This window comes from Panthera pardus, unplaced genomic scaffold (assembly GCF_024362965.1).
Source record: "Panthera pardus isolate Hobbes unplaced genomic scaffold, ASM2436296v1 HiC_scaffold_7, whole genome shotgun sequence".
NCBI lineage: Eukaryota > Metazoa > Chordata > Mammalia > Carnivora > Felidae > Panthera > Panthera pardus.
This window is the reverse complement of record NW_026527002.1, coordinates 48,871,557-48,899,112: the sequence shown is the minus strand read 5'-3', so window position 1 is coordinate 48,899,112 and position 27,556 is coordinate 48,871,557. Positions and strand designations below refer to the sequence as shown.

The following is a 27,556-nucleotide window of genomic DNA, read 5'->3' as shown; positions in this document are numbered from 1 at the left end:
TGGCTTCCAACAAGTCTAAAATATTCTAATGATTTTCACTCATAAATAAATTTCAATTATTCATTTGATAATAAAATACTGTAACAATCTATATTCATCACCAATTTAGTAATTTAGTATCCAGAATATATTACTGGTGTATTTAAAATCTTGGCTCTTTTGACAAGTTGAACCTGTAAATGTCTTTGGAGTAACTATTATGGGAGATTTTTGTCTTTGAACACTTTATCTTACATGTCATAGAAGTAAACTGCCCTACCATCTGAAACCTGATGCAAATTGAGTTGCAGATTTAGGGATTACTTACCAGATTAGCTACCTGGGAAAAGTCTCAAGATTACTCCTACCTGAAAGGTCCCCTCAACAACATATCATGTATAATCAATGCATAGTACTATTTTAGTAATTTCTCCTAGAAAGCAATTTAGAATAAAATATATTCCAATTGTCTATATCTCTGATGTTATTTTTCCATCAGTTTAAAGATCATAGATCATGTCACAATACAACTACCGAATATTCCATTCGAACTAGTCCAAACAATTAAGTGATTACTCTACATGTTATAACAACCAAGACTGCTCTTTCCAGAGATGGTGTTACATAATTGATGCTTCAAATCCCAAAACCATTAATGTCCAGTCCACAAGGTCAAAAGGCTCGTTATTTAGAAACATTTTTAAAGTTGTCGTAAAATCACATCTAATGACATACCAGCGTCCTCCTTTTTCCATGACTTTTCCTTCAAGAATGATTTATTAGTCTACATCTTACTTTCTGATTCAATGCTAACTGAAATGTTGATGTCTAGGCATTTGTATATTTTTAAAGAACTTCAGCAGAAAAAGAGTTCTAAAAGACCATTATATCTGATCTGAACACAAGTAATCAAAACACTAAAATATGTGGAGGCATTAATTGTGAGTTATATAAACTTACTTTCACTCTTCATACTTCTAAAATAATAACTATTGGTACAACTGGTTTTGACTGATTTTGAAAGTAAATCAAGTAGTTGATCATTTATGAAAATCAGTAGATCTACATGTGAAAAAATGTCATATGTTTCTTGAAGACTAAGAAGTTAAAGAACATATAAAGCAAGGATTTTTTTCCCCTGAAGCAGAATACATTTTTATTGATTAGTTGGTAGTTTCAGATAATCGTAGGTTTAAAAAAATCAAAATAAGGTTAAGTAAGACTGGTCTTACAGAAGCATCAGAAACTTCACATTTTAATGCTTAATTGCAACAGCATAAAATTCTGGATTTTTAATAATGAGAGCAATGCAATCATAAATACATGCCAACAATAAAGGAAACTTGAAGCTAAAGCAAAAGCAGGCTGATAGGGATCCACAGTTCCGTCAAGATATAGATATTCCCATATTTTAACACTAATGTTTCCTTTAAAACTAATTCCTTGCCATACTGTTAACAGCACAATTTCTAACATGAATATACATCCAGACCTAACGTTAATATTTTTAAACACATAAGTTCTTGGCATTAAAAAAAAAGATAGAAATCAAGCAAAGAAAAGATTTATAAAAGATGAGTACAAATCCTAAAACTCTGGTAGCTTCAGGTCATGGACATTTTAAGAAAGCCATACCGCCTCTTTTATTTAAATATAACATGCGATACAGATTATTTTTACCATAAATTACAGACACTCAAGTGATGTATTACTAAATTAAAAAGCCCAGTATCTTAAAATATAGATAGCCTGTTACAGAATATCACAGAACTTCACATACTGTTATATATTTTAAATTATCCAAAAACTAAACATAAAAAAATAGAATTGGTCAACTGAATAAAACTGTCCTGAGGAAAGAAGTGAAATTTTATAAAAAACAGATATGTTACTTCACATTCAATGAAAAGGTCATCAATATATTTATCATCGGTAAGCATTTTAAATGCCCACAAATTTTAAAAGCCTCCTTTTCCTTTGCTAAATTAAGACACATACTGTGTAATAGTTTTTTTTTTTTAATCTCTAAATAGGCTGCCTCACATTGTTCAGAAGAGACCAGAAGAACCATTCAATATTCTGTGCACTATTACTTCTCCCTCAATTTCCAGAAGGCTTTAGTGCATTATTATCATGTTCAAAAATTTCTTCCTCAGCCCTTCTCCACGTATATTTAGTTAAAATGGGGTCTTTTCTACAGTAGGTATGTAACATGAGACATTCTCACCACGCAAACAGCTGGGTGCTAAAACTGCATTTTAAAAGCATTCTTTAATAGGCTGTCTCTTTTCGTGTAAGCCAGAGAAACCGTCTAAAACATATGTTCATAATTTCACAATCTTCTCCACACACATAAAATGATGAGGTTGAAAAAGCAATAGGAATTCATAACAAAGCATCCTTTCAAACTAGCTGACCAAATACAAAGCAATACTAGCAGTTTGATAATACAGCTTGTTTAAAAGTGATTATTGATCTACTCTGCATCGAGAAATGTCTCAGACCCAGGAAACATCTTCCGCATGTTTTACAAAGAGCATGCATGACTGCTAATTCATATTTTCCAACAAATCACATAGGATTATATATCCCCATCCCTATAAATGCATTGTAATCACTGCCATGATCACAAAGAAAAAAAAAACCTATCAGGCATTTTAAATTGATCATTTTAGTTATTAGAAAATGAAATCATGAAACAGCCTGTATTATGTTTCAGAGGTCAAACTAGTTAAATTTAAGATGCTTTGGGGGGCTTGGAAGTAAGCTTATTTTCCTTCTCAAAATTCAATTAAGAAAAACGCCACATAAAATTTTATATTTGTGATAAGAAGACAACACCCTTATCATACCAACATTTCAGTACAGAACAATTTTTACAGGCATATCAGATTATTATTCAGAAAACATCAATGCTGAAGGAAATAGAGTTTAGCTTTACTCACCTTGCATTGTTCAGCGTTTGTCCAAAAAGCTCATTTTGTAAAATATTTGGTGGGGATGAGAAAACCCCATGAAAATGAGATAAGACAGAATTGCAGACCTGGCGCAATGTCTCAAATTGCATTTTCTTTCTTTTTTCCCCCCCCTTCTCTTATTTTTCCTTACCACCTGTCTTTAAAGTCATCTATTTGCAGACACCATCAAATAAAAACATGCCAATCAAGTTCCATATTTCTCCTGAGCTCTGTAGAAACTGTGCTTAAATGAGCAGAGGTTGATAGTTAATTGTACAGTCATTATTCTTCTAATTCAGTCGTAGAAGATTCAGTGCCCGTACAGCTTTCGGCTTTCTCCTGACTGTAGCAAGAATTCTAAACAGCAGTAAGCTTTTTGGGCATTCCCAGCTGAAGTGTGAAGCTGAGCTGCTCTCATGTACTCATATTTCTCTAAGCCTATTAAAAACACGCAATGAATAGATGCTGTCGTCAGGAGTTTCAGCACATCTGGCTGCCAGCAATAAAATCTCAGAAGTAATAAAAATGGGGACAAGGTATCTTCTCCATGTTACTACTGGGTAAGAAGGAGAGGAGTTCTGCATTTCCCAACCCTTTTTTCTTTCCCTGGAAAACAAGCAACTCCAGCAACAGAGTATGTAGGTCTCTTCACTGTGCAGGCTGCTGCATAGGACCAGAACACCCTAAAAATAAGCGGTATATCCTTCTTTTGATATCGTGAAGCAATAAGACAGACAATGGGCTTTTATTGCCTGCATTCACAATGCTGTGCTTCCAAAGAGACATTTGGAAAACATGAACTTACTCATCTTAACTTCTTCATTTGAAAATGTCTTCATTTGCTTTTAAAGAAAAATGAGTAACATTCAAGCCAGTCTCTTTCCAAAGGCCGTACATATTGACTACATGATTATTTGTGCAATTTTAGAAAAAAATTATACTCTGCTACTCTATCAATTAAAACTCACTTAGGCAGCACACATTAAATGTGAACGTTTCCACAAGTCAAAAAACACAACTAAGGCCAGGGACTTTATCAACTATTATTAATTTATTTCAATAAATGGTGGTCATAGCATTTCTCAGAAAAGAATATTTCCTGAAGGCTCCAATTGTCTTAGAGTACCTCAGATCACCATCCATTCTTAAAAGAGTAATTCTGGTTTAGATCAAATGTTTGGGTTATTAAATATCCATGTGCATCCAATCTTACTACAAAAGATGCTCTAAAAGTTGTGTGTAAACCAAATTTTAAAAATCAACTCACTTACAGGGACAATTAATATTTTTATTGCTCTTTAACTACTCCTAAACCATGACATTTCTATAACAAGTATATCCCTTTTAGGCCTTTTTTACCTCAACTTTTAGCCCTCACCCTTTCCATCCCCTTCCACACGTATACCACTAGCAATAAGTAACCAGGCACTCAAATACACTAAGAATTTTTTTTAAAAACTGGTGAATTCTTTGTTGACATGAATAAACATTTCACAAAAGAGCAACACAAAATAAACACGTAATAATATAAATTTTGAAATGACACAAGATAAACATGTAACAATGCAAATTTTTAAGTAATTTCTTTCTTTTAGAAATTAAGATGTTTAATTATGGGTTTGTCCTCAACCAAGAGTGCCCCTGTTTTGCTTATTATTATTTTATATTTTTATGGGTGCACATTCATCTACTTATGAAACATATATATGTAATAACTATAAAGTATTTTTTGGCTTATAAAGTACTTCTAAATTTATTTTTTTAATATCCAGAAAATGTGAGCAAGTGGTAGTTCTGCTATTGTTTATAAATGAAAAGAAATTGAGGTCTTAAAAGATTGAAGATCACACAGCTTATATAAATAGAGTATCTGAATGAAGATCTCTGCCTTGGACTCCACATCACATGCCCCTTCCCTATCATTCTGTCTTCTATGTGTACACACACACACACACACACACACACACACACACACAGACATCCATTGTGAATAGATCAGTCTCTATACATGAATAGGAAAACTACCTGCCAGTGACCTAATCAAAGATATTTCAGTCAGAGCAAACATCCCAATGGTTTTAATTCGTAAGTAACTTTAAATAGATTTCTTTCCTTTCACTCAAACAGAAGCAACCTGATATGCTAAAAATTTTAAGCTTCTGATCATAAGTGAATTTTTTATATCTATAAAAGGTCAATTTCTATAAGTGGAAACACATTTTTAAAATTCTTAATTTCAAAGCTCATACTAACTGTAATGAATATGTATGTGCATATATGTATGTATGTATATATTTCCCCCTTGCAGGTAGGTTTAATTTGTATAAATAATCAAAAGCCCTTTTGAAGTTAAGTCTGTTAAATAAGGTGTTACACTGAAAAGCACTCTTCGTTGCTAAAAAAAAAAAAAGTTTCTTTTGTTTCAGAGTTGGATCTGAAGACAAGGTCATAGGAAGAGTTCCAAAAAATGGTCTCAGCAATGGAAACATCACTAGAATGAACTGCAAAATTACTTCTTTAAAGACTAAAGAAACAGCAACTACCTTCCTCAGACCCTTCTTTTCCAGCTCTCACTATACAACACACACTACTGGTCAACTTTCTCTTCGTTCCCTCAACATTCTAGAAGTGCTTTCTTCCACTTCCCCCTCCCCTTACCTTTCGCCTGCTCCCATTCATTCTTAAGGATTCAAATGTCACTTTCTCAAGAAGACTTTCTCTGACTTAGCTTAGGTCCCCTATTATGCACTTTCATCATACCCTGTACTCGTTCTTCATTCATTTGATAAAAGTGTAACTATATATTTACTTGAAAAAAAATATTTAATGTCTTTCACCCTCAGTTCCATGAGGTTAAGGCTAAATATTGCTTTATTCTATAGCATAGTGCCTAGCACAAAGTAAGTACTTAATAAATATGTGTTGAATGAACAGATGTCTATATTTTATTGAAAAGGTAATTAGCTTTTAGTCACATCCCATAAGTAGGATAAGAAACTGCTCAGGGCTCAATTTGATTCTTTGTTTCTGTGTTTACTTTAGCCGGCCACATCCTATTATAAGGCCCATAAATACAAAAGCAACCAATATTTGCAATCAAAACCGTTGTGTAATTTGTTGGACTATCCTGAATATTTTAAGAATGTTTACAGCTAATATTTGTTTTACATTTTCTATACACTGTAGGCCACATGTAACATAAATACCAGAGGCTTCTACGATGAGAGAAAGAACATGGCACTTGGAGTTTATTGGCCTAGATTTAAGTATTGACTCCAAACCTAACCAGCCATTATACCTCAAGACATTGACTTTATATACCTGGGCTATGGTTTCTTCAAGCTACATCATTTACCTCACAGGGCTATTATTATATTTGAACATGTAATGTATATAAACACATTTTATAAACTTTAAGGTACGTAGTAATTGGAAGTAACCTCACTATGAGCTACCTAAGGAATCACATTATTGGAACCAGGATTCTAACAATTACTTCCTTTTATTTATCACACTTGTTCATGCATTTCTTTATGAATTTCTTTTGTGTAAGGCTCTATCCTTCTGTCTGTTGGATGTTGACAGGATACAACGCTGATACTCACCTCTTTCTGGGAAAATTAGATAATTAGCTCTATATTTACACTGAGTCCAGCAGAGAAGCATTAACTCTCACAAGTGAAGTTGATGGTGGAAATTTGGCTGTACTATTAGAATCTTTTGTACCTCACCGATAATGACAAAGCAAACTAGAGCTCTCCCTGAAGAGGTGTTAAGAAACTTCTAGCAGCAGAGGCTATTTTATTAAAGAAGATTTCTAAACAGCATATCAACACGTGAAAAAGTTCAAGCTAAGTAATCAAAGAATTCAAATAAAAATAATCACATTAAAGTGTATGTTTGCCCATTAAATTGGCAAAGTATTGTCCAGAGAGTCAGAGAAGAGGCACCGTCTCATATCAGACTTACTGATAGAGTGCATATGGGTAGAACCTTTCTGAGAAATATTTAGTATTATGTACCAAAACTTTAAAAGTGCTCAAAAGCTGACAGAACACTGGAAGAATAAACACTAAAATGTTAATATTGATTATTTCTGGGTGAGACATCACATTTTTTTCTTCCATTGTATTTCTTTATACATTAACCACAAAAAAAGCCCAAAGTTTAATCTACCTGTAAGTAGAGAATTCTACAATTATAATACCATAACCATAACAAATTAAGTATGATGTCAGCCCATGAGCTTTTTCTTAGCAATGCTTAAGTAAATCAAATATTAGGTTATTAGTTTTCACGTGAATAGCTATATGCATTAGCAGAGGTATTCTTTTCTTTATCAGGAGGTTCCTAAGATTCTATAACAACTCAAATAGTTTAGTTAGTACTATGAAACATCCAAAGGAGAGGGGAAAAAAAACCACTTAGCACTAACTTGTTTATTATGTCATCCTCAAAAATACTTGAAGTATAAGCTCTTAAATTAAAATTACTTAAGAGTCTTGGTTTGCAAATGCCTAATGGCTGTGAGCTAAATGTCTTAAGAAATTCACCACAAATTAAAACCTAAATGAAAGCATAAAAATTGGGAACTTATTCTCTTCTAAATAACAACACAAGCCTCTTACTTGGTAAGGCTCAATATCCCTCATGGCATATTTCAATGTTATAGTTTTAGAGATGTCTGGGTTTATTTTGAATTTTTAGGAGTACGAAAGTGTGCCTATTAAAATGCTCCATACGGGGCGCCTGGGTGGCTTAGTCAGTTAAGCAACTGAATCTTGATTTCGGCTCAGGTCATGATCTCACGGTCCATGAGTTCGAGCCCTGAATCAGGCTCTGTGCTGACAGTGCGGAGCCTGCCTGGGATTCTCCTCTCTCTGCCCCTCCCCTGCACATGTGCACTCTCGCTCTCTCTCTCTCTCAAAATAAATAAATAAAATTTAATAAATAAATAAAATGCTCCATACATGCAAACATTTAAACATAGCTAATCAATAACTGAAACTATATGATATATAAAATGTATAATCTATAACAAAAATACCAGAAACGTGTTAAAGGAATTTTTCGTTTTCTTAAAATATACATCTATAGTTCTATCTACATAATTGAAACAATTGCACTGTCTCTTCTGTTGCATTATTCTTGTTCCATTGGCTATTTGAAGCATCTGACTGATAAAAATCTAAGGGTTATATATAAGAAAGATGGTCCAGAGAACAAGTGGTCTTCATATGTTTTTCAAATTAATGTCATGCATTGTAAATATTTCCCTGAGGCAAGACCATAGAACCATTCACCTCAGGGATAAGATATAAGCAAATAAAGGCAGATGATGAAATTTTGAACAAAAGCACAGAAGGGAAAAGTTACTCAATAAAGGTAAATTGGCTTGTGCCTCAACTTTGTGTGGACAATATTTAAGGAAGATCGGCTTACGTAAGCATACTACAAATCTAAAGATTCCAGAGTGAAATCATAGAACAGTGTAGTTCAAAATACCTACAGTGGTTTTCATAACAAGTTTTTAAGAACACGTGGATACTGTTATTTTCTGATGTACAAAAAAATTCTGCAGTATTTCCCAGGGCTTGAACTCTGTATCTACCTGTCCCTAATTTGGGTCGTTGCTGCAGAACGGACTCCTACTAGTTTCTATCATCTGATTTCGAAAGGAAAGGGGGGGCACCGTGAAAGCCACCACAGATGCATGAAGCCCCACCATCACTATCCTGTCTCTGATTCCTGTTTCTGGGCCAGAAATAGGAGGGCTAATACTACTACACTTTGGCTCAGGCTGCATTATCATGAGAGGTGTTACAGGGTTGCTTCAACAGCCCAGTGCCAAGCAGCTCTTACCAGAGTAGTTCCCACTCCTACAAGCTGGCAGCAATAGCGATTTTTCTTCCATTGGATGCAAGAGTCAGACCTAGATTTAAGCTCCAGAATGAAAATGTCCAGAGTGATTATCTAATCTGACACCTAGAGATTCTACCTAATAGAAGAAAGAGAACCAAGGTCTCTGAAAACACAACTTGGTTAAGTCTCTCCACTGTTAGGACCACTAGTTCCAAGTAGCTACTTCCTTGATAACTGTCAAGAGAATCCCTGGAAGCAATACAACAACTTCAGGGAGCTATGTCACTATAAATATGAGCCAACTCAATCCCTAATAACTGTATTCACCAGGAACCACAGTATAAGAAATGTTTATAGCTTTGGGACTCCAAGCACTCACCTAAGCTTGCAAACTGACTGCACATTGTTAGTACATGAAAACTGGAAACAATAATCATTGGCACGACTATAAATTGTTTTAGCAAAATACAGCAGCAAACAGAATACTATGCAATAATACTGGCCTCCGAGAGTTCACATCTACAATTCTTTTCTTTCATGCAATTTCCTTCTACTCATTACATCATGAGGGACTGGAAACATCACAAATACACCAAGATATTATCTCACTACATGTGGATGTAGGGAAATGAATTAGGAAGCTAAAGCATTAGTCAAAGCAACATATTAGCTGGCTTGAATTTAAATGATTACAGTAAGATGGAGACAAAGAGGACTAAAAAGGCAGATGTTGAATCAACAGGACATAATGATTGATTTGCACAGGTTGGGAGGCAGAGTATGAGGGTCAAAAGAGGAGTCAAAAATGACTCTCAGATTTCTCTCTTAAGTAGCCAAGCATATAGTCTTAAAATTTGCTGAAAAAGAAAATGCTAAAGGAAGAGCAGACTGAGGGAGAAGGAAGGGGAAGATGATGAGTTGTTGAATTTAAGCAGCATGCAAGATAGCTAAAAAGGCAAATAAGTAAGCAATTGGACAAATAAGTAAGCAAATAAGTAAGCAATAAGTAATCGCCCTGGAGTTCAGAAGAGAGTTCTCAACCATAGATATAAATTCAGGAAGCATCAGCATGTTGGTAAGGATTTCAATCAAGTGAGTAAATGAGATCACCCAAAGAGAAAGTTCAAAATGAAAAGGAAAAATAAAAGTTTAAAACAGAGCACAAAGGAACTAAGTTCCACAGTAAGTCATCAGGTAAAGAAGAACCAACTAAAGGAGGAAAGAGAGGAACAGCCACAAAAGTAGGAGGGAAATCAGGAGAGTGTGGTGACCCAGAAGCCAATAAAAGGCAGTGTTTTAAGAAGAATGGTATAATCAACTCTCTGTTACATATTCTGTCATCTGGAAATTGAAGAATTGCCATGTGTGATCCTGTGCCTCAAAACAATTCTCCTGAAAAGCGTTCTTTTAGCCTGAAATCACTCACTCTAATAGGACCCAAACCTAGCCTAGGAAAATAGACGGGAACAGACGACATTTAAGCTTCCTTTTTCTACCCCCTTTCCTTCCTTGGTAAAAGGTAAGCAAACAAAATTGTTAGTCTTGGTTCAGCCAAAGCAGAAGACCTTATGCAAATAAACTCATGCAAATCTACAGGCATCTTGATCCAATGTTACCAACTTAAAAATACAATTAGACATGCTTGACCCTTACAAATGAACAGAGATCAAGATTAATCAGAGAACCCAGCTACTTATGAGTGATTAAGCACCAAATTTGAAAGTAGAAAGTATAATACAAACAAGACCTGTTCTATCAATTTTCCATCTAGCTTTCCCTTTTCCCGTTTTGTTTCCTTCCTAAAATGACTTGTTTATTTATTATTGAATCTATTTTAGAAGCCTCTTGGTTCTAACAACATTTGTCGTGATGAAGAATAACATTTATTTTATGTGTGAATCGAGCCACCAATGATTTTATTGTTATACTATTTCCTATCTTTTTTTTAAACTTTTCTTAAGGTTTATTTACTTTTGAGAGAGACAGAACACGAGCGGGGGAGGGGCAGAGAGAGAGGGAGACACAGAATCTGAAACAGGCTCCAGACTCTGAGCTGTCAGCACAGAGCCTGATGCGGGGTTCGAACTCACGAGCTCTGAGATCATGACCCGAGCCAAAGTCAGACGCTTAAGCAAGTGAGCCACCCAGGAGTCCCTATACTATTTTCTATCTTAAAAGAACTTCCCTTGAACCCAAATTCCCTTCGAGGTACTGCTCCATTTTTATGCTCCTCTTCACAGCAAAAGTTCTTCAAGGAATTGGTCTTTAGTTGCTATGTCTACTTCCTCACTTCATATCGTCTTCTCAGTCCATGACAATCAATTTTCCATCTTTAATACTCCATCAAGATAGCTCTCATCAATGACTTCCATGTTGCCAAATTCAAATGCAGTCCTCCATTCTTCTCTTTTTTGAGCTTTTTTTAAAATTCCAGTTAGTTAACATACAGTGTTATAGTACTTCCATCTCTGTTCTTTTCTTAACATAACTCCCCTCCACAGCATTTGATACTGATGTTATGCAGCCCATGGTCCTTTAACCATTTTTTTTGTCTTCTTTGTTCTTGAAACACATTCTCCTGATTTTCTTCTTCCTCAGTAGCAATTTTTTCTCAGGGTCTTTTGCCAGCATCTGAATGTTGGGAATGTCCAAGGCTCTATTGTGACCATGTTATTGACCTCTGTTCTTTTTTGTTTTGTTTTGTCTAAGGTAAATTCTACCCCCAACGTGAGGCTCAAACACACACTTCAAGTTCAAGAGTTGCATGGTCTACCAATTGAGCCAGCCAGGTGCCCTAACGTCTTCTGTTGCTCAATCTACATGCTCTACCTAGATGATTTAAATCCATGGCCTTAAATACTTTGTACATATTATATCTTTGTCTTTATCTTCCCCTAGAACTCCAAACTCATATAACTGTCTATTAACTTGACATCCCCAAATGGGAATCAGAAGGTCATCTCAAATATATGTCCAAACAAAATTTCTGATTTCCTCATCCAAATCTGTTCCTTCTCAGTTTTTCCTATCTTGGAACAACACCATGGTTTACCTGGGAATTATCCTTGATATCCCTCTTTCTTTGACACTCTACCACCTACATCCAATCTATCAGTAGGTTCTGTCAACTCTATCTTCAAAATGGAACACAAATCCATCAAAATTTACATCTTGCTACAATTCAAATTCAAGCTAGCAATATCTGTCTCACAGACTAGTTCAATAGCTTCCTAATTTCTTTTTTTTTATTATTTTAACATTTATTAATTATTGAGAGACAGAGAGACACAGACAGTGGGCAGGGGACGGGTAGAGAGAGGGGGAGACATAGAAGCTGAAGTAGGCTCCAGGCTCTGAGCTGTCAGCACAGAGCCCGACACGGGGCTCGAACTCACAAACTGTGAGATCATGACCTGAGCTGAAGTCGGTCGCTCAACCAACTGAGCCACCCAGGCGCCCCTCTTCCTAATTTCTCTGTGTATAAAAACCTGTCTCCTACAACCATTCTCCACACAACAGAATGACCACACAAAAACATAAATATTATGTTCCTTCCATGTTTAATCCCTACAATGGCATCCTATCACATTTAAAATAAAATCTAAACTCTCTCATTTTACAGAAAGTAGAGAGCTGCATTTTTAGTTTGTCCAAGTGGTTGGTGACAAAGTTAGAATGAGCATTCACATCTCCTTACAATGCAGCGCTCCTTACTAAGTACTATCATGGCTCTCAGTCAGCAACTCCTCATGAATGCTCTCATTTAAAACATAAGCTAACTTTATAGTTTAAAAGTGCCCCCAAAATGTAAAAAAAGAAATGATAGGAAAACACAAATAAAAAGATCACAGTAGGCTTGGACATAAACATAACTCCCAAATCTCATATTTTTTGAGGGAGTAAAACGCAAAGATGCACCAAAGCACTGCATCAAATATATTTAGACAGGAAAGGGAAATATTCCAATGAAAAAAAATCAAATTTTCATAATCCTCCCCCCCCTCACATGACTCTAATTCTTATTAAGCAAAGTCGACTATAAGAAACAGGTTTCTTACCACCTTCCAGACAGTGATTTTAAATCATAACTCAAAACTTTCAACCATGTCAAGTAATTTACATAAGTAAATTTCAGATATATATCACAGAAGCGAAAAGCAATTTTACCCCACAAGTTTGAGTGCATATATTCTGTAGTATCATAGCCATGAAAAATATAAACTTTTTGTGAGAGATGTGACTAAAATTTGCCAGTTCTGCTCTATCAACGCAGATCAATTCTCGTGCAGAGAAAAGGAAGACGAAAATAGTTGAAGAGATGGATAAATAGAAAACTCAAGAATCTGAAAATATTACTGAGGAAAAATAAATTGAAAACTTAACATCTAAGAAATAGACAAACAAAAAAGTGCTCAGGTGGAAAGTTATAAAAAGAAAGAAGAACTGAAAAAGAAAAAAATAAAAGGGGGTTTTATCAGTAGAGAGGGGAGGTCACCCTTAAGTTTAATTTTCCAGTTCAAGCACTGTGTAATTATGTAAGCACAGTGAGAACTGTTCCACCAATAACCTTCAAACCAACCTGGAAAGACCTTTCCAGACAAAGAGCTTCCAATCATACCTCAAAACTTCCAACTGTGTTAAATAATATATACAAGCATCTTGCAGGTATATAGCAGAGAAATAAAAATAGTTGGTTATAGGTAAGAACAATTTTTATTCTCTACTCTACTTATTTTTGCTGCATTATTTGTCTGAAAAAAACTAGAGTAGCCATAGATTACTACAGAAGAAATCCATATGATCTGTATTAATGTTCCTAACTGTACCCCAAATTTTAGGACAATAGCAATTTATCGTGTTTTGAGCTATCTTGAGATTCAGGAGACTATGTCTTCGAGATTTTTAAGGATAAAAGAGATCTCACAAAATTAAAACTAAAACGCTTGTGAGAAACATGCACTAGTACTAAGTAATGCACTCACAATTAAAGATAAAAGATATACAGAATTAAAAATAAAGAGACAATTTCTATAAATTTCTTATTAAAAAAATTGTACAAACTCTTCTGAGTTCTAAACTAAATCTCTCAATGGCTATGACATTGTAGGTAAAGGCTACAGTCAAAACATGCCAGCATCACTTCAAGAAAAACCCTGTCCAATTCACTACATTTTAAACATATTCCTACCTATTCCTCCTAGAAACTCTAGTCAACAGGGTCACCTAGAAGACTCAGCCAGTTGGTTAAGTGTCCAACTTCGGCTCAGGTCATGATCTCATGGTCCATGAGTCTGAGCCCCATGTCAGGCTCTGTGCTGACAGCTCAGAGCCTGGAGTCTGCTTCAGATTCTGTGTCTCCCTCTCTCTCTGCCCCTCCCGCTTCAAGTTCTCTCTCTCTCTCTCTCTCAAAAATAAATAAACATTAAAAAAATTATTTAAAAAAAAGAAACTAAAGTCAACAAAGATCTTTTACATTTGTTTATCAAGAGGAGCAGAAGAAATAAACCACATGGACAAACTCAAGGGCATAACCAGAAATAAAGTAAAAAATAGGGAAGGAAGCTGAGAGTTTCATATAGTTTAGGTTATCTTATATAATTCTGTGTATACACAATTAAATACTCTATTGGTAATGGAATAAGGGACTAATAAAATTTTTTTCTCTAATTTAGCAATTCTCAAAATTATAGTCTAATGACCTCAGGGGGATTCCAAGACTCTTTCAGAGGATCTCCAAGGTCAAACCTATATTCATAATAATATTAATACATTATTTGCCCTTTGGACTCTCATTTTTTTTTGGGTGTTACAGTAGGGTTTTCCAGAGGCTAAATTATGTGTGATATCTCAAGATACTGACTACAGACGAAGATAAAAGAATCCAGCTGTCTTCCACTAAATCAAACATCAAAGAGATTTGCAAAAATGTAAAATAATGCCAATTTTCTTACTAAGTTTTTCTTTTCTTTTGGAAATATGTTGTGTTAGTTCTCTATTGCTGCAAAACAAATCTCCACAATCATGATGATTTAAAAAAAAATTACACTTATTATCTTACGGTTTCTATAGAAACTGTCAGGAGTCCAAGTATGGTTTCAAGGGTGTAATCAAGGTGTTGGCTGAACCACGTTCCCTTTGGAGCTTAGGGTCCTTTTCCAAGCTAAGATGATTGTTGACAGAATTCAGTTCGTTGTGACTCTAAGACTGAAGTCTCCTTTTCCTGCATTCAGCTCCCAGAGACTCCCCCCTCAGATCCCTGCCATACATGCTTCCCACAGCCCCTCACTACATGGTAAGTGACTTCTTCAAAGCCAGAGAAAAAACTCTGGCTTCGGTCTAAGACACAGTCTCACATAATGTAATGTCATCACAGAAATGACCATCCCACCATTTTTGCCATATTCTTTTAGCTAGAAGCAAGTCACAGGTTCCATACATACTCAAGGGAAGGGCAAACCTCACTGTAGGTCAACTTAGAACTCTATTTACTCCCTCCCTATGGTTAGTTAAAACTTAGTGGATTTAGTGTTTATTTAAATTAATTAATAAAGGTATATTTTAATTCTCAGGTTTTATTTCTAATATGGTAAATACCAACAAATATAATCTATATACACAAAAACTCTTTGAGGTCCTCAATTATTTTTAAGTTTGTAAAGAGATCTCAAGACCAAAATGTTTGAGAACCACTGCTCTAATCTAAGCTGGCTCTTATATATTTGCTTTCTCTGATATCTGACACATGATAAAAGATAAGAAAATTTACTTTCTGCAAGTAGTGTTCCTATCTTAGAACAAATAAGTGGTAAGCATACTCCCCATATAGAATGAAATTTAAAATTGAGGAAATTATCCAAATTATTCAGCTTTCCATATCATTCAGCTTGAAATTTGGAACCATGATTATTTACTTTTGTAAATGGTTAACTATTCCCCACCTAATCCCACACTTTCACGATTTCAGGGAATTGCAGGAGCAATGTCCTTGGGTAGAAAACACAGGTAGGTTCTATGCATAACTAAAACAGGGATTGTTTATCTATAGTAACATGCAAAAAGGTAGAGAATATGAGCACAGATGCTTCGATATAAATAAGTGTAAAAGAATTCAAAGGCTCCACCATGATACTAACTGCTCTCATTCATGTTATTATGGATTGATAAATTTAGATGCCTGAATCCTCAAACAGTTAAAGGTATTAAGTAGGAAAATATGTCTTGATCTTGATTTCAAGGTTTGACTCCAACTCCCTTGTTTGTTTGTTTTAACTCTGGTGAGATATGTTAGACCTTGTATGAGCCTTAGAAAGCCTATTTGTTCTTGCACCTTAAGCTTCAGTATCCAACATGGCAAAGCCAATGGCTAGCTTCTTAGTCTCACCCTTCTTCCTCTATGATCTTCCAAAGGGGACTGCCCAGTTGTTTCATCCCAGAACTGTCTTATCGCATCAGCTACAGGAGATGAAAATATACAGTGAAAAAAAAAAAAAAAATGGAAGTAGTTATTTATCCCAACCAAGTTTCATATATTACCACTTTATTCACTTTATTAAAGATCCAAAAAACACTTCTACACTCACCAGTCCTCATCCTTGCCCACCTTAGTGTAGCAGTCCAATTTTGTAGCCTTTATCCATTATATCCCTGACCAATATCAGAACTGTTTCACCTGGTATATATCAGGGTATGGGGAGAGGTGGGTGAGATGCCCTAGAAGTCAGTATACCACATTAATATCACCATAAAAGCCAAACTACAAACACTCCCATAGCTCATTGTTCACACTAAAACTGTCAATATATCAATAGACTCTCACACTAAAACTGTCAATATATCAATAAACATACAGTAAAAAAAAAAAAAAAAATTGTGGGGCTCCTGAGTGGCTCAGTCGGTTAAGTGCCAGACATCAGCTCAGGTCCTAATCTCACAGTTCGTGAGTTCGAGCCCCACTTCAGACGCTGTGCTGTCAGCTCAGAGCCTGGAGACTGCTTCAGATTCTGTATGTCTCTCTCTCTCTCTCTCTGCCCCTCCCCCGCTCATTTAAAAATTGCTGTAAAGAATTATATAAGCATATATACTAATATTAGTTAAGAACTTGTTATAGCTTATTAAATCTTATATATTTATGCATGAATGACTTGAGAAATCCAAGATACACATTACTGTTGGAATGAATTATAGTCTCACCAATGGTCTCACAAATGGTTTGGTGTTAACCAATAATTTTCTCAGCAATTACTTAAAAAAGAGTGTTCCTGGCTAACAAAACCACCACCACTGACTAACAAATTATTCCATCTTAATGTCTTTCTAGCTTTCCTTTCCTTCCAACTTTACTTTCCTTGATATAATGATCAGTACCAAAACAAAACCATATTTAAGTGAATATATGGCCTTCAAAAGAAGCTTGTTAAAAATGAATTTATGGACACTTTTTTTTTTCTCAAGAAATAGTAAGCAACAAGTTCGGTCTAAGTCAATTAAATGTCACTGATTAGGAGAATGGATATTGGCTTATAATATTTGACTGAATAAGACTGAAAAGCAACTCGTTCTAAAGTGACCAATATAGTCAAGTCATACTGTGAAGGAAGTAGGTAACAACTTTCCAAGACTTTGAATAAGAAAGACAAAATATGGGGCGCCTGGGTGGCGCAGTCGGTTAAGTGTCCGACTTCAGCCAGGTCACGATCTCGCGGTCCGTGAGTTCGAGCCCCGCGTCAGGCTCTGGGCTGATGGCTCGGAGCCTGGAGCCTGTTTCCGATTCTGTGTCTCCCTCTCTCTCTGCCCCTCCCCCGTTCATGCTCTGTCTCTCTCTGTCCCAAAAATAAATAAAAAACGTTGAAAAAAAAATTAAAATTAAAAAAAAAAAAAGAAAGACAAAATAACTGAACAAAAGGCAAAATTTCTATAAGTCAAAGGAAATTAACTGCCTGAACGTCTCTGTGTGAAAAGTAAAAAGTTGCCAAATCCAGCCAGAGACGCAGAGGGAAAAATGTCACTGGAATTATCCCAAAGATACTGGCAGACAAAAAGGTAAGTTGAAATTGAAATAAAATATGGTTCTAAGATAGAGATCAGTAGGTACATGGAAAAGTTAAAGTTGGAAATAAGTGTTCTATTATCATGTTTTATTCTGCAGGCACATGGGTGGCTCAGTCAGTTAAGCATCTGACTCTTGGTTTCAGCTCAGGTCATGATCCTACAGTTTGTGAGTTCAAGCCCCACCTTGGGCTCCACGCTGACAGTACGGAGCCTGCTTGGATTGTCTCTCTCCCCCTCTCTCTCTGCCCCTCCCCTACTTGTGTGCTCTCGCTCTCTCTCTCTCTCTCTCTCTCTCAAAATAAATAAACTTAAAAAAATTTTTTAATGTTTTATTCTGTCTCCAGCATTTTTAAAAGAGAAGAAGATAGCATGATTTTCAAATTATTAGTGAGACATCCCCAGAATGAGTACAGCTGCCATGACTTATAAAAATAGACTTGATATTTTTTATCCATATGCTCAAGAATAAATATGTAACCTGAGTATTTGATATCTATTGATGAAATTAAATTCATAATTTTAAAAAACCTAGCCACATGAAAACTCCAGGCATCTGGCATCAGAGGCAAATTCCACCAAACATTTGGAGAAGAAACGATAACAGTTGTACACAAACTCTTACAGAAAACTGAGGATAGAAGATCACTTCCTAACCCATCTTAGGAGGCCAGCATTCCCCAGATACCAAAACCAAAGATATATATTAGAAGGAAAGGAACCTACACACCTAAATCCTTCATGAATAGAAGTTAAAAATTCTCTAACAGGACATCAGTAAATCATATCCAGCAATATATAAATAGAACAATACCATCATGAACAAAAGGGGCGTTCCAGGAATGCAAGGCTGGTACAACACTTGAGAACAGTATAACTTACTACAGGAACAGATTAAAAAAGAAAATTCAAATTATCATCTCAATAGAGGCAGAAAAAAACACCTGACAACATTCCACAGCCTATCACTCAGCAAACTAAGAATGGAAGAGGAATTCCTTAACCTCATAAAGGATATCTATGTAACACCTACAATTAACATCACGTTTGACTGTAAAAAAGTCAAAGCATCAACCATAAGATTGGAAAGAAGGTAAAGATGTCAATGTTACCACTTCTATTTAACACTGAGGTGGATGCACTAGCCAGTAAAATAGTACAAGAAATGGAAATAAACTGCTTACAAACTGAAAAGAAATAAAGCTGTCCTTTTTTTACACATGACACCATCATCTATATAAAAAAATCTCAAAGAATGTTTAAAAACATAGTGTGGTACTGTCCCCAGATAGCCAAATAGACCAATAGGACAGAATAGAGAACTCAAAAATGACCCAACTACATACAGAAATATGTTAAACAGGTGCTACCAAAATCCAGTAGTGGGCAAGTGGATTATTTAATAGCTGCTGCTGGGAACCCTGGCTCACCATATGGGAAGGTTAAACTTGAACTTATATTTTGTCATAACTACAAGTAAATTCAGACTGATTAAAGACATATATGAAAAAGGCAGAACATAAAAGCTAACCACAGAAAGTGCAAAAGAATATTTCTAGGATCTTTGAGTGAGGTCTGACTTCTTAATCATGACTAAAAGATCGCAAACTATAAAGAAAGTAATGGATTTTACTACATCAAAATAAGAATGTTCAACAAAGACACTGAAGATGAAAATGACAGGGAGCTAATTTTTTTCAATTGGGCAAATAACATACATAAACAATTCACAGCTATGGCAGCCCAAATTACTAACAAGTATATGAAGGAATTCCTGACTTCGACGTAATCAGGAAATTTCAAATTAGAACAAAAATATCCCTTAAGATCTACCAGACTGGCAGAACGCAAACGTCTGAATGTTACTATTAGTAATTAGATGAGGATTCACAGATCCTCAAGCACTGCAGGTAGGAGTATGGACAGAGACATTCTTGAAAACAGAAACTAGTTAAACAAAATATATATACCCTATGCTACAGAAATTGCACATCTAGATATACACACTTCAGAAGCAGACTTGCATAGGTCCATAGGAGGCATGTTCCAAGGATGTTCACTGATTCACTGTGTGCGGTAGTGAGGAGTTTTCACATAGCCTAGATTCTCCATCACTAATGGATTGTCAAATAAAATATGATACATACTAGAAATATGTATTAGCTTACTACTGCTGCCATAACAAATTCCCACAAATTTAGTGGTTTAAAACAATACCAGTTTATTGTCTCAGTTTTGTATGTCAGATGTCTAGTGGAAGCTTCGATGGACCAAAATCAAGATGCCAGATGAATTTTTAGAGGCTCTAGGAAAGAAAATTTTTTTTTGTTCTTTGCTCCTTCATGTTGTTGGCAGAATTCAGTTCCTTGAGGTTGTAGACCAAGGTCACTATTTTCTTGCTGGCTATAAACTGAGAGTGGTTCCCAATTTCTAGATGCTACGGAATGGACTTACGGTCCCCTTCCTTATCCTCAAACTCAACAATGGCCAGTCAAGTCTGTCAGGCTTTGAATCCCTCCTTTTCCTTCTTCCATCTCATCTCATTTACCCAGTCAGGAAAGGTTCTCTACTTTTAAGAACCCAAATGAGTAGACTGGACTCATCTAGAAAATCCAAGATAATTTTCCCATATCAAGATCTATGGACATCTTTAGAGACCATTATTCTGTCTACCACAGAATATAATGCAACAATAGACTGATATCCCTACATAAATAAATCTTTTCAAATGTAGCATCTAAAGCACCACATCATTTATGTAATTTAAAACATGTACATACACAATACAAGATTTTTTTATTATTCAAAGATCCATATTTAGGTGGGGAAAGAATACAACAGAAAAGCCCTATAGGGATCACTTAAATGCCATAAACTGATAAATATGACTAACAAAACTTACATCTGAGAACCAAAATAAATTAGAGTGGCAGAAGAGATATTAATGATCTAGGAACATCAACACTATACAAGTTTCTTTCCTACTATTTTTATATCATCTTCTGTCTTTAAATTTTTTTCATTAAAATTCTGTTAAAGTTTTAACAAACCTATAAAACCTTCCCCAAAGTGCCCTATGTAATTCCATCATTTAAATGTGTTCATTTAATTCTTTAATTCCATAGATTTCTTCTTATTTATTTATGTATTTAATTTTGAGAAAGAGAAAGCTCAAGCAGGGGAGGGGCAGAGAGAGGGGGAGAGACAGAATCTCAAGTAGGCTCCACACTGTCAGCGCAGAGCCCAACATGGGGCTTGATCTCACGAACCATGAGATCACGACCTGAGTCGAGATCAAGAATTGGACACTTAACCGAATGAGCCACCCAGGCACCCCTCTAAGTCCATATATTTCTAAGTTATATTTTGTTACATTTGTTTTTACCAAATTCAAATAGATGACTACATCATTAGTCCTGACTTCCTGGATTATAAATCTTATGGCATAGAGCATCTTCTACCTTTTTTTGTATTTCTCTTTCTATATGAGTGTTATAAAGTAGATACTTAAAAAATATTATAGGCTAAGTAGCTGAAGTGATATTTGCTGCAATATAGTTCCATGCAGAGCTTTCTACAAGTCCAACAAGTACTATGCATGATTTTCATTAGATACTACATAGAAAGCCCCCAAGAAGAATAGGGAGATCATGTAATATATTGTCAACGTCAGGACTTTTGAGAGTAAAGTAAGTGCTCTTAAAAATTATGCTGGGACAACAGGTATAAGCCAGGACTGACCCTAACAAATGGGGATATAGGTCACCTTACCCGAAAATAGACTGAAGAACCTGAAAAACAGCAAGATATTTAGTCACATTCTATAAACTGAAGCTAAAATGTGATGGGTCAAAGCAAACATGCATAAGAACTGCTTTAAAAAATACATTAAAGCACCTAAAATGCTCCATCATCATTGTAGGTGTCCAAGGAACAAGACTATACCAGACATCAGTCTTATATGTAGCAACAGTAGGTTAGTTCTTTTACGCAGGTTAACGTGTTCTTACAAAGACATTACCAAAAGAATTATTCTAAAGGGCACAGAAAAATACAGTACTGGATTACATAAATAAATTCAATTTTCATAAACATAGCATAATTGTAACAGGTAATTGGTATGAAAAAGCCCATTGGTGGGGGCGCCTGGGTGGTTCAGTTGGTTAAACGACCAACTCTGGATTTTGGCTCAGATCCTGATCTCATGGTTTGTGAGACTAAGCCTCGCATGGGGCTCTGGGCTGACAGTGCAGAGCCTGCTTGGGATTCTCTCTCCCCATTCTCTCTGCCCTTCCCCTGATCTCTCTGCCCTTCCCCTGCTTGCTCGCTCTCCCTCTGTCAAAATAAATAAATAAACTTTAAAAAGAAGAAAAGAATCAGTTATCTACTTGTCTTTTCAGTGATTTATTTAAATTCATTCCAATTTTACTAATAGTCATTGAGTGCCTACGATTTCTAGAACCTAAACCAGGCATGCTTGGACACAAAGATGTAAAAGACAGTATACTTTAAAGTTGCTCAAAATTTAGTAAGAGGGAAACAAGTTGATAGAAGGTCAGATGGAGGTAAGTGCTGTAATAGAGGTGCACTTGTAAGCAAAAAATATCATTCTTGCTGGAAAAAAAAATAATGGAAAGCTTCGTGTAAGTAGGGATATTTAGGCTAAGATTCGAAGTAAAAGTAAGATCTAGGTGGAAATGCCAAGGTACACCCTTACTTAAGGATCTTGGAACACTTTCTCTGCCTGGAGTGTTCTTCCTCCGGATAACCACATGACTTACTTCTTCACCTCTTTCAGGTCTTAACTCGATGTTAAGGTGTTCCCTAACCTCTAATTTAAAATTGTTAATCATCCCTCCTCCCCCTCAAAAAAATCCCTTTCTCTCTTCCCCTGTATTATCTTCCTCTGCAGCACTGAGGTCAGAGCGTAGGAGGTCCCACTCACATCTAAGGGAATGGCGCCCCCTGGCGTTCTCCACACACACATAGCCTCCAACACACAGGCCTCAAGTTGTATCACTATCCAGTTAACTAGTTATTTCTTACCTCTTTGTCTTCCCCAACTAAAAAGCAACCTCCATGAGGGATTTTGTCTATTTTGTTCCCTGCTATACCCTCGGCACCTAGAAAACTGTCTGGCACACGATCAACAGTAAATATTTGTTAAATTAGTATATGCATTGCTAGAACAGAATTCTAGATAAAGAGGTACAGCATGAGCAAATACTCTAAATTTGAAGACTAAAAGATGCTTTTTAAATTCATTAGTTATCTACTATGGCTGTATTATAGGTTGCATGAGGCAGAAAGTGATAGGAGATGAGGTTAAAAAATACAGATAATTAGTGAGCCTCGAAAAATTGAATGATAGGATTTTGAGCCAGAAAAATGTATGTTTCAAATGAAACTATACCTATGATTTTGGAATCTTGAGAAACCATTTTAGTATAAAAAAGGGTATCTTAAGCCCCACCTTACATTCTCGTGGGAATTAAAATTAAACGCCTTACATTTTTTCTCGCAGAGCCTCGAACATACTAGGTAATCAATGGATGCTAATGTCCCTCAGAAAACTAAGGATTTGAAATTTAAGTAAAAAATGGGAAGGTATCAAATGAGAGGAAATGAATGACTTTGTTATATCTGTACTTTTAAAATCCTTGTTCTGGTGGGGATGCAAGCTGGTGCAGCCCTCTGGAAAACAGTATGGAGGTTCCTCAAAGAAACTAAAACAGAACTACCCTACGACCCAGCAGTTGCACTACTAGGTATTTATCCACAGGATACAAGTGTGCTGTTTCGAAGGGACACACGCACCCCCATGTTTATAGCAGCACTATCAACAGTAGCCAAAGTATGGAAAGAGCCCAAATGTCCATCGATGGATGAATGGATAAAGAAGATGTGGTATATATATACAATGGAGTATTATGTGGCAACCAAAAAGAATGAAATCTTGCCATTTGCAACTATGTGGATGGACCTGGAGGGTTTTATGCTAAGTGAAATTAGTCAGAGAAAGACAAAAATCATATGACTTCACTCATATGAGGACTTTAAGAGACAAAACAGATGAACATAAGGGAAGGGAAACAAAAATAATATAAACACAGGGAGGGGGACAAAACAGAAGAGACTCATAAATATGGAGAACAAACAGGGTTACTGGAGGGGTTGTGGGAGGGAGGATGGGCTAAATGGGCAAGGGGCACTAAGGAATCTACTCCTGAAATCATTGTTGCACTATATGCTAACTAATTTGGATGTAAATTTTTAAAAATTAAAAAGTAAAAATTAAATTAAAAAAATAAAAATAAAATAAAATCCTTATTCCGGAAGGAGAGTAGAGAATGGAGAAAAGCAAATAAACTGAGACCCAGAAAACCAGAAAGCAAGAAACAATACCTCAACAGGGCAGTGATATCCATAACTGGAAAGGAAGGGTTGAATACAAGAGATATAGTAAAGGTGCAGTTGGCCAAGCACGTAAATAAATATTCACTGAATATGAAAATCAAGAGAAAGAGGGTTAGAAAATACTATGGAAGTATCTTAACTTGGGCAGCAGGATGATTGAGGGTACCTCAAGAGCTGGGGAATGACAACAGAGCTGCCCCTTTGGGAGGAAACACACACTTAGATTTAGAACGTTTTGATTTTGAAATATTTATGAACAAAAAGTAAGACTGTACAGCCTGCAATTGTAAATACAAGTCTGGCACATGGAGATCTCAGAACTAGACACAAACATTTTGGAATAAATATAATATTCACCCAGGAAAGGCAATGATACACCGGAAGTTCTGTTTTTCACACTCTCCAGTGCCAGCTTAATCCACTGAGGAGTCCTATAGCCATCTCTGCAAATAGAATCAAGTCATTTTGCTTCAGGGGCACACCTTTGCCATCTGGTGGCAAAAATGACAAATGATAAATATCCTTGATCATTCAAAAGCTGAACTCTCTTATCACTTATCAGTGCCATTTCCAGCAATATATTACAGGGAAAGAATATTTCATACTTCATTTCTAACACAATCGCTATTTCTCTTCTCACTTTTTGCTCTGATCACTAATACACCCAAACTATATAGCTGGAAGAAGTATTTTTTAGTACAGTTTTTTGGTTGTTTTTTGTTTGTTTTTGTATTTATTTATTTTTGAGAGACAGAGAGAGACAGAGCACAAGTGGGGGAGGGGCAGAGAGAGAGGAAGACACAGAATCTGAAGCAGGCTCCAGGCTCTGAACTGTCAGCACAGAGCCCGACATGGGGCTCGAACTCACAGACTGTGAGATCATGACCTAAATCGAAGTCAGATGCCTAACCGACTGAGCCACCCAGGCACCCCAGTTTATTTATTTTTTGAGAGAGACAGAGACAGAGACAGAGACAGAGACAGAGACAGACCACGCGAGCTGGGGAGGGGCAGAGAGAGGGAGAGGGAGAGAATCCCAAGCAGGTTCTGCACTGTCAGCGTGGAGCCTGATGCCTGGTTCAAACTCATGAACTGCGAGATCATAACCTGAGCCAAAGCCAAGATTCTGATGCTGAACTGACTGAGCCACCCAGGAGCCACTGAAAGAAATATTATTGGTAAAAATATAACCTCCCTACTCTCCAGAACCTTCCCACTTTTCCACAATTCACTCATTGCATAATCTAAGATACATCACAAGTTACTTAGCTAAATAACTATGAAATTTAATGTATTACTAGAGCTCAGTTGCCAAGTATCTTACTTTCAATGACTAATAGTTTGAATTGCTTCTGTACCAGAAATGGACTTTTGAAACTAGATACATGCTTTGAACAGACTGATAAATAGAACAGTACAGAACATCTATAAATATACCTTAAAATACAATAATTCAATGTGTGATAAAAATGGCATCTCAAATCAGTGGGATGAAAAGATTCACCACTCAATAAACAGTTGTGGGACAAAGAGTAACCATGTATATAAAAAAGTAAGGTTAGATCTGTACCTCACACCATAGTCTAATAAGTTTCTGATAGATCACTGTTTCATAATGTCAAAGAAAAATCATAATAGTATTAGGAGAAGTCAAAGGGATATTTTTAATCTTAGTGAAAAGACAGCAACAACAAAGGATTCGACTATACCCCTCTCCATTGAATATATATATAAATAGCCAATAAGCACAAGAAAAGATGATCAATATCATGAGTCATGAGGGATATGCAAATCAAAACCACAAGATAAAATTTCACATTCACAAGCATGACTATAATAGAAAAGACAAGAAAATTGAAAAGATATGGCCACACAAAAACTTGCGTAACAGCACTATTCATAATAGCTCAAATGTGGAAACAACTCCAATGTCCATCAACTGATGAATGGCTAAGTAAAATGTGGCATATTCACCCAATGAAATATTATCCAGTCATAAAAATGAATGAATTACTGATTCCTGCTCCAACATAAATGAACCTTGAAAACATTATTCTAAGTGAAAGAAGCCAGACACAAAAAGCCATATATTGTATGATTCCATTTTTATGAAATACCCAGAATAGGCAAATCCTGGGAGGTATAGATTGGTGGTTGCCAGGGAGTGGAGGGCAGGGGAGAATGGTGACTGACTGCTCATGGGTATGGAGTTTGTTCTGGTGATAGTAGAACCGCTCTGGAATTAGTGGTGATGGTTGCCCAAATTCACAAATATACTAAAATCTACTGAATTGTTTAATTTAAAGGGTGAATTCTACCTCAAGTGAATTAGATCTCCATTTTTTAAAAAGTAAATGGGAGTCATAAAAGAAAAAAATCGCAAACACTGTAAAAGACATGGTTATGTGTATGCACTGGAAAAAGGACAACATAAGCAAAACCAAACGACAATAACAAACTCAGAAAAAACATTTGCAATCTCAGGTAAGCAGAAATCCCCTACAGTTCCTGCCACCTGGTATAAACACCTTGTGTTATCCCCTCCTTTTGACTGTTGGTGGGATCTGTGAGTATGATGGGATTATCATTCCCATACATTATATGACAAAAGTGAGGTGATTTTGTAGATATGATTAAGGTCCCTACTCAGTTGACTTTAAGTTAATGAAAAAGAAAATTATGAGAGGTGGGCTTGATCAAGCAGAAAGTTAACAACCCTTTAAAAGAGCTTATAGAGGTCAGAGACAGAAGTCAAAAAGATTCACAGCAATATAGACATTCTCCTGTTGGTTCAAAGAAAAAAAAACAACTGTCATGCTATGGGAAGGGACACTTGGCAAGGAACAGTGGGTGGCCTCTAAGAGCTGGGAGCCTCAGTCATACAATTTCAAGGCATTGAAGTTTGCCAATAATCAGTGAGCTTGGAAAAGGACCCTGAGCATCAGATGAGACTACAGCCCCAGCCAACACTTTGATTTCAGCCCAGTGAGACTCTGAGCCAAGGATCCAGCTAACCTTTCCCCTGATCTTGACCCGTGGAGCTGTGAGATAATAAATTTAAATTCTTTTAAGCCATTAGGTTTTACACAGCAATAGAAAGCTATATACAATCCACTGCACCAAGAATTCTCTTCCATAATATACATAGAGATGCTAAAAATCCATTTATTTTTTAATGTTTATTTATTTTTTTATTTTTTTTTTACATTTATTCATTTTTAAGAGACAGAGAGAGACAGAGCATGAGTGGGGAAGGGGCAGAGAGAGAGGGAGACACAGAATCTGAAGCAGGCTCC

The 27,556-nt window shown here is 36.0% G+C and overlaps 1 protein-coding gene across 49 annotated transcripts in view; it reads right to left on the bottom strand.

Annotated features, from left to right (window-relative positions):
* The window catches only part of RIMS2 (regulating synaptic membrane exocytosis 2), a 601,231-nt gene that overhangs the window by 380,800 nt on the left and 192,875 nt on the right, over positions 1-27,556 (bottom strand). For 6 of the 49 annotated variants that reach the window (XM_019467930.2, XM_053896450.1, XM_053896455.1 and 3 more), the window contains exon 1: positions 2,925-3,592. The exons of 36 other annotated variants lie outside the window; for them this stretch is intronic. In XM_019467930.2, coding sequence (XP_019323475.1) covers positions 2,925-3,046 — 122 coding nt within the window. In that variant the 5' untranslated portion in view covers positions 3,047-3,592. Of the gene's footprint in view, positions 1-2,924; positions 3,594-27,556 lie in introns of those variants that run through there. 7 more of the 49 variants (XM_053896459.1, XM_019467921.2, XM_053896461.1 and 4 more) reach the window with 2 other exon arrangements.